At 40.5% G+C, this 12,063-nt stretch overlaps 2 protein-coding genes across 3 annotated transcripts in view; both read right to left on the reverse strand.

Annotated features, from left to right (window-relative positions):
* The window catches only part of LOC139386479 (sodium- and chloride-dependent glycine transporter 1-like), an 85,943-nt gene extending 84,021 nt beyond the window's left edge, over positions 1-1,922 (reverse strand). Inside the window, exon 1 of one of the 2 annotated variants that reach the window (XM_071132034.1) lies at positions 1,547-1,922. Coding sequence is in view for 1 of the 2 variants with exons in the window: in XM_071132037.1 (XP_070988138.1) it covers positions 1,547-1,549 (3 nt within the window). In the remaining variant the exon portion in view is untranslated. The remainder of the gene's footprint in view (positions 1-1,546) is intronic. The other variant, XM_071132037.1, reaches the window with a different exon arrangement.
* Positions 1,923-6,861: 4,939 nt separating this feature from the next.
* On the reverse strand, positions 6,862-9,661 carry LOC139386925 (Krueppel-like factor 4). Its single transcript, XM_071132812.1, has 3 exons — positions 9,406-9,661; positions 7,865-8,897; positions 6,862-7,721 (listed from the first exon to the last, which is right to left on the reverse strand). Exons 1-3 carry the CDS (start codon positions 9,490-9,492, stop codon positions 7,546-7,548), a joined length of 1,296 nt encoding a protein of 431 aa, XP_070988913.1. The 5' UTR covers positions 9,493-9,661; the 3' UTR covers positions 6,862-7,545.
* Positions 9,662-12,063: the final 2,402 nt, after the last annotated feature.

The raw sequence follows: 12,063 nt of genomic DNA on the forward strand, positions 1-12,063 counted from the left end.
GTAGTGGTTCCGGGTCTAAACTGTTGAAATATCATCCATTCTTTCTTTTTTGAAAGTTGACAAAGTTCCGAAAAACATTTGCTGTGTTCTTTTTTCTTTAGAAAAGTAACTAGTGCTATAAAACACCATCAATACCACCATCACATTTACAATGGCAACATTGACCTCTGGGGGTAGCACCACTTCACAGCAGCAGCGCAGAAGAAATAGGCCTATTGAAAAATCACACTGCTGCTAAATGATAATAACAGTCACAAATCAAAATATGTTTGGGACATTTGAAAATGTTCACAAGACATTTTAGCTAGCTATTTTGGTTGTGATAAAAGTTAGACCCTAGAATTGGGTGTGAGAGAGGCCCTGCTGTGAAGGTGAGGGGGGCTGTGTTGCATACATGCATGTATGGTAGAGCTACTATTGACATAGGCTATTTCCCAGCTTTTACACAAGCATTAGAGTGAGTATGGTTATAGACAAAAACCCTGACAAAAACCATAAAGGTTACTGTCACTATAAATAATAAATTACAGTAAATTACACGTTACATTGGGGGAGATTCACAAACGTCCATGGGGGTTCCAGGTGTTAAGTTAACACTAAAGTCTAATATGTTCTGCTATCCCATGGTCATTTCAATAAATGGTACGAAATGATACTAATGGGTTAAATGATAACCCAAGATCTCAGACTGTATTACTCAATTGTTTGTTTTTCTTGTCACTTGGGTGTTTGTAAACAAACAAGCTCCAAAATATGTATAATAAAACTAAGACTCAAACCTTTCATCTCTACATTAGAATATATCTATGAATTAGAGGGTGATGATGATGATGAGCAACGGCTACGCTATTTCCCCAGGCTTGATCCAGACCAATCTTTCAGGTTACCAAACAGTGTCATGCTGTTGAAATGGCAGAATGTGCCTTTAAAATGTTTGTAGACTTCTTGAACTAACTTTTTGAGAAATGTTCAACGTTGCACAGTGACTTCCTCTGGTGAAGCCCTGACATCGTGTAAAGGTCGGTCAAGATTCTCACCGCGTATTTTGACAAAACCCACAGAAGCACAGCAACCGGGAAAGTAACGTTAGCTGACACACTGCCACGTAATGTTACATTTGCATGTTGTATCAGTAACTAAGACACCACTGTATCTTAAGTTCATTCATTCAAAAATCGACTTAGCTAGCAAGTCAATAGTTGGAGATAAATTCACTCGAGTTTTCGTTGAACAGGGAAACAACGTAATGGGCAAGCGTTGAAACGTCTGTATCACATCTTTGTTAAACAAATATGTATCATTCTCTGAGTAAACAACTAACGTTAGCTAGCAAGCTAATTTCAAGTATCTTCAGGAAAGCCAATATTGAAGCATTAACATATTTCTAGCATCCAGACATGGCAAGCCTACTGGCCCTTGTCTTTACTGTGGGATAATAAGGTTGATTGACGCCTCTATTCAAACTACTGAATGTGGCAAAACAACTAGCTAGCTATAACAATGTATGAACATCTTATTTGAATGGTTTGTGTCATTAATTGCTTACCATAGCGTGGTGTCGTGAACATATGGTGGCTAAATATCATTATAGAATGTTCGGAGTTTCATCACTTTGTCTTGAGCCTTCCTCTTCTTTCAAAATACGCCCCGTCTTTTACTAACATAATTTCAATAATTGCTCCGTCTATAATTTCAGTCTTGAGTGATGAGCAGCAGCGCGTGCATTAATCCATTCGCCACAGTTTGGTCCAGTATCCACTACAAATGATGAGCTGGAACCGAGAGATTGAGAAACAGCTTTTATCTCCAGGCCACCAGACTGTTAAACACTAGCTGACCTCCGCCCAGTACCCTGCCCTGAACCTTAGTCACTGTTACTAGCAGGCTACCCGCCCGATACTCTACCCTGCACCTTAGAGACTGTCGCCCGATGTACATAGTCATTGAACACTGGTCACTTAATAATGTTTACGTACTGTTTCACCCACTTTATATGTATATACTGTATTCTAATCATGACTCATCCTTTATAATGTATTTTCTTATTTTTCTGGACCACTAAACTTTGATTTGATGATGAATAATGACAATGATAAGAGATACTCATGAATATTATTACACTGATGGGTCAGGTAGCTTGCCTTTTGTAACAGGCTTGCACATGCTGAAGAGAATGTGAAAGCTCCTTTGTGTGAAATCAGGTGGCTAGAAACAGCTAAACGTACTATGCAGTAGTAGGCTACTATGCATTGTAATTGAACCACCATTTGTCATGGAATGATGTACGAGAATGACATTCTCAGGCTAAAATTATATCAAATAGCTGTCTACAAGTTTGTATCATTCGCAGGATGTCTTTGCTGATGTCGGTGGAGAGAGACAGATGCCAAGTGAGCACAGTTCAACTGTCACATGAAAAGACATTGAAATTTGGTCTGTCCACCCTGGCCTTGATTTCAACGTCAACAGATGTCATTTTGTGGTCTGGACCGGCTTTGATTTCAGCATCCACAGATGTCCAGTACAGTACAGTAGAGCAGCAGTAGAGTAAAGTACAGTATAATGTATTATATTGTACTATACTGTACTTTACTATACTTCACTGTACTATTCTCTACTGTACTCTACTGAACTAAACACTACTTACTGTACTGAACTAAACTCTACTGTGCTCTCCGGGATGCTGGCCCGGGTGCCCCCCCTAGGGGGGGTACTGTCAGGCCTGCCCCCGCTCTCCCTCTCTGGCGCTCAAGGGCACCAGGCTGCCCTTCATTACGCACACCTGTCACCATCATTACGCGCAGAAGCGCTCATTGGACTCCCTTTGTTGATTGCCCCGTCTATAACTGCCTGCTCCCCCGTTTGTTCCCTGTGTCTGCATTAATGTCGTTTTTTATTCTTGTCCAAACGCTGTCCTGTCCTGTTCCATGTCATGTCCGTTGATAATTAAATGTTCACTCCCTGTACCTGCTTCTCGTCTCTACCAGCATCAACACTTACATAGTCTTTTACTATGATATCAAAAACAGTATTCCTCATCTACAGTAGTTTACTGACCACTCAGAGTAGAATAACACAAATATTTTCCATTTGGATTCAATCCCATGTGTAATAAACATATTATTGAAGTATGCAAATATAAAAGGGAAAATGTGAATGCCATTGGGTTGCCTGGTCAGAGCTGTACCCACCCCACTGGTTAGTTTAGCTTCTGACCTAGTGCGGAGTTGACCCAGCTCAGGATTCCTCTTACGTAAACAAATGAAACCATAACAGGGCCTCCATGACAACAAGCCACAACCCCAAACAGTGTACATTTCCTTCGGAAAGTATTCACACCCCTTGACTTTTTCCACATTTTGTTACATTACAGACTTATTCTAAAATTGATTAAATACATAAAAAAAATCCTCAGCAATCTACATACAATACCCCATAATGACAAAATGAAAACAGGTCACTGTTTTTTAGCAAATGTATTAAAAATAAAAACAGAAAAACCTTATTTACATAAGTATTCAGACCCTTTCCTATGAGACTCAAAATTGAGCTCGGGTGCATCCTGTTTCCATTGATCATCCTTGAGATGTTTGTACAACTTGATTGGAGTCCACCTGTGGTAAATTAAACTGATTGGACAGATTTAAAAAGGCACACATCTGTCTATATAAGGTCCCACAGTTCACAGAGCATGTCAGAGCAAAAACCATGCCATGAGGTCGAAGGAATTGTCCATAGAGCTCTGAGACAGGATTGTGTCTAAGCACAGATCTGGGGAAGGGTACCAAAACATTTTATGCAGCATTGAAGGTCCCCTAAGAACACAGTGGCATCCATCATTCTTAAATGGAAGAAGTTTGGAATCACCAAGACTCTTCCTAGAGCTGGCCGCCCGGCCAAACTGAGCAATCGGGGGGAAGTAACCAAGAACCCAATGGTGACTCTGACAGAGCTCTAGAGTTCCTCTGCGAAGATGGGAGAACCTTCCAGAAGGACAACCTTAGTTGAGGTACATGACAGCCTGCTTGGAGTTTGCCAAAAGCACCTAAAGACTCCCAGGCCATGAGAAACAAGATTCTCTGGTCTGAGGAAACCAAGATTGAACTCTTTGGCCTGAATTCCAAGCATCACGTTAGGAGGAATCATGGCACCATCCCTACTGTGAAGCATGGTGGTGGTAGCATCATGCTGTGGGGATGTTTTTCAGCGGCAGGGACTGAGAGACTAGTCAGGATCGAGGCAAAGATGAACAGAGCAGAGTACAGAGAGATCATTGATGAAAACCTGCTCCAGAGCACTCAGGACCTCAGACTGGGGTGAAGGTTCACTTTCCAACAGGACAATGACCCTAAGCACACAGCCAAGACAAAGCAGGAGTGGCTTCGGGACAAGTCTCTGAATGTCCTTGAGTGACCCAGAGCCTGGACTTGAACCCGATCTAACATCTCTGGAGAGACCTGAAATTAGCTGTGCAGCAACGATCCCCATCCAACCTGACATAGCTTGAAATTATCTGCAGAGAAGAATGTGAGAAACTCCCCGAATACAGGTGTGCCAAGCTTGTAGGGTCATACCCAAGAAGACTCAAGGCTGTCATCACTGCCAATGGTGCTTCAACAAAGTACTGAGTAAAGGGTCTGAATATTTAAATATGTAAATGTGATATTTTCGTTTTGAATTTGTAATAAATTACCAAAAATGTCTGAACCTGTTTTTCTTTGTCATTATGGGGTATAGTGTGTAGATTGATGAGGAAAAAAATATTTAATCGATTTTAGAATAAGGCTGTAACGCAGGGGTGGGCAAACGTTTTGGCTCGAGGGCCACATCGGGATTTTGAAATTCAACAGAGGGCCGCATGTTTTAGGGGAACAATTGTCTGCGCCACTCGGCCTCCCGAGGTACGCAGCGGTCTAAGGCACTGGATTGCAGTGCTTGAGGCGTCACTACAGACCCGGGTTCGATCCTAGGCTGTGTCACAGCTGGCTGTGACTGGGAGACCCATGAGGCGGCGCACAATCGGCCCAGCGTCATTCGGGTTAGAAGAGGGTTTGGCAGGCTGAGATTTCCTTGTCCCATCGCATTCTAGTGACTCCTGTGGCAGGCCGGGCGCATGCATGCCTACACAGTCATCAGGTGTACAGTGTTTCCTCCTACACATTGGTGCGGCTGGCTTCTGGGTTAACCGGGCATTGTATCAAGAAACAGTGTGGCTTTGCTGGGTTGCTCTCGACCTTCGGCTCTCCCGAGTACGGGAGTTGCAGTGATGGGACAAGACTGTAACTACCAATTGGATACCACGAAATTGGTATCTCGCGGGCCGGATTGAAGTGCCCAGCGAGCCATACTCCCCCCCCCCTTGCTGTAACAAAACGTGGAAAAGGTCAAGGGATCTGAATATTTTCCAAAGTCACTGTATATTCATGAGTTAAAATCTGCCATCGCTTTGACTGTGTCAATACTTGGCTTCTAGAAGATGTATGTTATTACTGTAAAATGAGAAGTAATGTGTTTTAACACTTATGACCATATGTCTACCTCAACTTTTTGACACTGTTATTGAATGGTACAGTCAACTGTCCAAAAAGATAAGATATAGTTAGGCCTATATTTGGGGGACGTTAAATTATTATACACATCCTCATTCCCTGCAACCATAAGAATAATAGACAAGCAACCCAGTTACCCAGTCACTTAGGATGACTATCTGTTAGAAGGGAAGGGACACAGCTAAAGTAAACATTGTATTTCCCACACTATGCTCAGTAAAATCCAGGTTGAACCACCCATATTTCAGACAGAGTTGTTTTATTCAGCTCAATGTAGGCCACATAGCAGGCAAGGGGCGGAGGAAATGTTACGTTGACACAGAAGTCCCAATTGACTTAAGACACACGCCACCTTGTTTGGGATCAGAGTCTAGAATACCTACAACATACAATTCTAGTTCCACATATGGACCAGAAACACTTTTGAATTTTAGCCCATTCATATGTGGAGGTAATGGGAAGTAAAATGAAAAATGAGACCACATTATACTTGCAATATTATTACAATGTGGATCAACAGTTTTGGTAAGGACTGCTTTGTCAGGAAATGTGTTTGTGTTTAGATGAGTGTATTAGTTAATGTAATTTTGGAGATTAAGGTGAACAAAGATAATACTTTTCTTGAGTACAAAGACCAAGGAAGGAGTCATTTTCTTGCTTTGACTTGGCTCAAGCGAATTCTGATGTTACAGCTTGGTTACATCAGTGCAATGGTACAGACTGCCCTCATGAGGTAGATGATAGAATTGACAACATACTTCACTTTTAAGTGCCTAATAAATGCAAGTCGGTCAAATGAACAGGAGAGGGCGACAATCGCCATCTGTACAGCCAACCATGATATTGACACCCAATATCCACCTTATAACAGTGTATTACTGTAAATATAGGCCTAACTATTGCTATGACATCTCTTCAGTTTGGCTTTGAAATAATTCCATTACATTGGTGGGTGAGAAGTAGTGAAGTATCCAACCTATAGTTCTTAAAATCACTGTGCTCAGTGATTTTGCAGCGTACTTTATGGGGGCGTCATAAAATGCCTACTAGTTGTCTGTGAAGGTGTGTAAATAATATAATTTTAGATCCACAGTATACTATGGGCCATGTTCAGTAGTATGTCCTTAGGCTTGTCTTAGGAAGCTTCAATGAGTGTTGCCTGTCACTATTACAAAGGGGATGTCAGAACTCATCCTAGACCCAGTGTTATAAAAATGTATGCCCTTTATGAGTGTTTCGATTTCTTGGCCAGACCCTTGGACACTAATCTTAACACTATTCATGTCAAATAAGAAAATTCAAACAATTAATCATTTCCATATTATTTTATTTTCATAAAACACAGAGCTCTTGTAACACTTTGTCTTTGTGATTTTACAAAACTATATTGCACTTACAGAGTGGATAATATTTTCTCAGAGCTTCAAGTATTTCTAGTACAGTTTTGGGAGAATATTTCCTTACAACTTTAGCATCATTTTGTATACAAAATGTATGAAACATTGAAAGGCAGTGTTAAGTACCTGATTTAATTAAGAGCACTTTGAGAAGCATAATAAGCCTAAGCATTCAAACAATTAAATAGAAAAAAAAACGTGTTTTGAAATACACATAATTTTATTGTAAAAACTATACCATGGAAAGTCTGGTGATTCTTGTAAACAGCAACAAAGTATCAAAGTTATGCAGTAGGCCTAAGTGATAGAAAACAAATGTTCATTTACATGTAGGCATATGTACAAAAAATATTGGGTAGGCTACAGCCAGCCATTGTTCAGTGTTTTATTTCAAAAGCCAAAATAGCAACCATCAGCAGTCACCAACACTCAATAATTTAAATGCAAGAGAAGGCAAGAAAGGCTCTCCTTTTCCTTAAATATTGTACTCCCATCATTTAGAAGAGAATGATAGTATGTACAAGCATTTACGTGACATGTCCAGTCTATCGCCATGATACAAAAATAGAACGTTCAAAGTCAGATCCAACTGTTTCTGTTTACATGTGCCTCTTCATGTGCAGTGCGAGGTGATCTGAGCGCGAGAAGGCCCTCTCACACAAGTGGCACTGGAAAGGCCTCTGACCGGTGTGCTTTCTATAGTGACGAGTCAGCTCGTCAGACCTCGCAAATTTCCAACCACAGCCTTCCCAATTGCAATGGTACGGTTTCTCACCTGTGGATTACAAGGACAATACAGTTAGATTTCGTGCATAATAGGCTAGTGTCTAATTTTTTGGAGGGGGGGGGGAATTGAAGATAGATTCCAACAAAACAGAAGAACATATAGGTTATATTGTAAATTAAATGTGTAATTACCTGTGTGTGTTCGCATGTGAGCCTTTAGATGGGAACTCTTGGTGTAGGTCTTCCCACATCCAGGGAATTCACAGCCGTGAGTGGCTGTGCGCTTTCTCGCCCAAGACCGGCGGCCCCGTTTGGGTTTGCTATCTTCTGGCGCGTAGAACTCCAAAAGTGGCGATGATGGTGGGGTCAACATCACCCCCGGCATGGACGGGTGGTGCACCCGCATGGGCTCCCTGAACATCCTGTACTGTCCATGATACTGTAGCGCACCTTGGTGATGCGTGTACTGCGGTGGATATGGCTCATACTGTTGCGGGTGTGCCATGTTAGTATGCTGATGAGAGTTAATCTCTGTCAAGTGACAGTCTTTGTGCCCCATCCCATCTCGGGACACACTCTGTTGCATGCCATGAGGTGCAAACCCCTGAACAGTAAGTTGATGGTGCGCGAACTCTGTGTGCAGGGAACGCATGTGTTTCTCATCATACATGTGTCCTATGAAGTCACCTGCCATCATGCATGACCGCTCAGTGTTTTCTGTCTTTATTTTGTATCCCATGGGATGAGAGTCGGTCACTTGTAAGTGGACTGGAGTGGCAGTAGCTATATTCAAGGCCCGCAGTTCAGTGTACTCCCGCCTGTCCGTGGCAGGCTGCTTCAGCCTGTAGTCTAACAGTGTGCCGCTCTGATAATTCATCTCTGGGGTTAGCAGCTCGGCTACCAGACTGTGCCCAGGACTTGTGTTGAAGTTATAGCTGCCGTAAGCATTGGGTGTGAGCTGAGAACCGTCGCTGTCATGCCCTGTGCTGCAGCTTTCCGGCGACTCAGGCAGTGAGTATGAGCACGACTGTTGAGATGAGTTGTTATTGGTTCCACTTTCAGATCCAATGGTGTTGGATAAAATGAACTCTAAATCCAAGAATTTCCCCAGGTCATCTTCATCTCTGGTCACTGCAGGTGATTCAACGATACTGAGCTCCACTTCAATCTGGGATCTCAAGTCATCACCTGTTGTGCTGGTATTGCAACCATCCACTTTCCAGTCCTATAATGTAAATAAAACGACATTGTCATTTAAATATTGTTTCAGTCGAGAACCTCTTTCCAAAACAGTTGTGGGTTTTTCTTTGTGTAGCCTATATAGGCTATACCCACTGGGCACAGACGTCAGTTTTGATTTACCTTTGTTGGAGTCAACTAACATGAAATCAACTAAAATCAAACAAAAATGTCACCATGTATTTGGATTTAGGTTAAAAATTGGGGAAAATTACGAAATTCCCTTAGGTTGATTACTTTTTTCAAATCCAATTAGTTTTCCACGCTGATTCAAAGTCATCACATTGCATTTTTTGGGGTTGAAATGACGTGGAAACAACGTTGATTCAACCAGTTTTTGCCCAGTGGGTATATTTCTCTCGAGCAAATAAAATAGCGAAATAAACAAAAGAAAAGCAAGCATTATAATTAAAATTGCACACTATGTTATCAACTTTGTATGTTCAGTTAGTTTCTGTTGAAGAAATTACATCGGGGGAAAAAAGTACACTTACATGGACAATTGCAGACTGTCTTTCCTCCATCGTCTTACTGCTTGAAAACGTAGTAATCGACGGCAGCATCGCATCGGCGAGAGCCATTATAAAATGTTATTTTAGTTAACCTTTTACACCTGTCCAAATTCAGTAAGGCAAACCAAGCTGAGATATTTAGCCCAAAACATCTAACGCTATGTAGCAATCCAAGTCGAACCAAACGATATAACCCCTGATGACTGTAGTGCCCGCCAGTTATAGCCCCGTCCTGGACAGACTTTGTGGGCGTGTCAGATGTCGTTTCACCTGTTGACCAATAGGGTGAAGTGTTGAGGTAGACTTTACTACGATTTTACATGCCACCATGCATATTTATGAGAAATGCATTCATTTTAAAATCTTACAAAATATCTAAATCGTATTTACAAAAGCCATAGCATGTTTGCCTTAATTCAATAGTCAAAAGGTTGAATGGGCATATAACAGTTTACATTTCAGTGCGTTTTAGTTTGCAGAGAAAGCTCATTTTGGATTTAAAAAAAGCCAAGTTGAATTTGTTATCATCATTTGTGAAGTCTATAGTTGTGCAATTACATTCATTGCAAGTCTATTACCCTCTAATTTCAATCAAATTATCAATCAATAATAATAACCATGTATTCATATTATTCTTGTATATGTTTTTATACATATATATTAAGGAGATGTGTTCTACATTTATATTTATTCATAGTTATTTTAATCATTGTCCTCTGTGCTTTCCCACTCAAAAACAAGGACTTCAGATTCTATCAGGGAATATAACTGAAGGGGGCGGGCGACACTTACCCTGTGCAAACTCGCTGTGCAATTAGTTCAATAATATGATCATTTCTCTGATATAATTGATCTGAAATAAATGGATAATGGTTTATACGCTTCAATAAATAGTAATGACGGTATGGCCTTCTGAATTAGCCCAGTCAGAAATAAATATAAGTGTAAAAAAAAAAGTGGCAATCCTAGGCCTAACTCTCATGAATGAGAGCATCCTCATCCTCATCGAGAGCACCCGATGATCGCATACTTTTGCAAGTAAAATATCCAGCTACTTCTAGCTTCTTTTCACCTCTCTCGAACATACCATATGTTCGATTTGACAGTCTATAGATATGCCTAATCTCAATCGGCAATATCATGAATTTGTCTCAACGTGATTCCCTAGTTGTTTAACATTCAAACAAATAGAATGTGTGACATTGTGCCATTCTCAGGACCATCGAAACAACATGTTAATCTTAACGGTACACAAAGCAGTTACATGTTCGCTTTACATCAACAAACCCATTCGTTGGCTTGATTATCATCCAAATCAAGGTACTTGGCAAATAGAGCATCTGCTGCTGGGCTTGTCATCCTGATTACAAAGATAAATTGTTCAAATATGTTCAAATATGTCATAGAATCATTTTTTTTTTTTTTTGTTGAGCTGGCAATATACAATTTAAAGAATAAACAAACAAATATCATCTGATGCTCAACATGACAAGCTGCAAAAACATATTTGAAACATTGTGTTGGGCAGCCACAATTCTGCTTCATGCACTATCGTGCTATATTGTAGGCCTATTCTTTAATAGACTACAATAGTTTTTTCTAATTGAGCATAATTAAGTAAGAAATATGTAAATCCTAATTTATTCAGAATTAAACCAGAGACTCCTAGACTATCAAGAGCTCATGTGCCGAGTAGACTGCCCTGCAAGAGAATCTCCTCCATGCCTTTATACTCCGTTATTTTTAAACGTCCTACGCAAATCAGATTCCGGAGTAACCGTTGTGTCGAGAGCCAAGTGGAAATGGAGTTAGTTTCCTGAGGAAAAACTGGACACTTTTCCTCCACTCCACTTTCACTCTTCTGTGACTGCGTGTACTACACACGCACTCGCACATGTTTTTTTAGTGTCATACACACTCAACCAGTCAAAGTCATGTCCAACGATATCAAGTAGATATTTCGTTTTGGGATGTTGGCTCAATGTCAACCGAAACGAAAGCACGATTGAAAAGTTTTAGTAAAAATTAAAAACGGCCATAAACAACTTATCATTAAACTCATAACGTATAGGTAGCTATATACCTGCTACATTTTAAGAAAGAGAACAAAGGACATAGAAATAAGAGGTTATAGAAAGGCACAAAAGGAGAACGCTATTTCCTATCTTGTATAATCAAATACAATAAGACATCTAGGACAAATAGAGAGAAAGATATGAATGGTTGTTAAAAGGGTCACATTTCTCCTTTTGTATTTCTCTGTGTTCAAAGAGAGGAAGGCTCCTCTTGTTTTCCAAACACAATTTAGAAGATTGCACATTGGCAGACAGTGCCATGGCCCACTTCCTGGATCCATTTTATTTTACTTACAAGGAAATCTATGATGGGACATCGCTTATCTTGATGAATTATCTTGCAAGCAGCTCATTCCAAAAATATTATTGTTCTCTCAGAACTGTACTTTTCTCATAACTTATGCCTAAACCATATACCTCACAATTACTTATTATTGTGATTCAAATTTTAGCTTGCAAATCTAACTTGTGTTGCTGCTGCAACCATTGGTATCAGTGAATGAAAACATAGCAGAGGTGGTGTAAAAGTATGATTTGTTTCCACACACAGCAGTGGTCCTCTTCC

This window comes from Oncorhynchus clarkii, chromosome 28 (assembly GCF_045791955.1).
Source record: "Oncorhynchus clarkii lewisi isolate Uvic-CL-2024 chromosome 28, UVic_Ocla_1.0, whole genome shotgun sequence".
Taxonomy (NCBI): domain Eukaryota; kingdom Metazoa; phylum Chordata; class Actinopteri; order Salmoniformes; family Salmonidae; genus Oncorhynchus; species Oncorhynchus clarkii.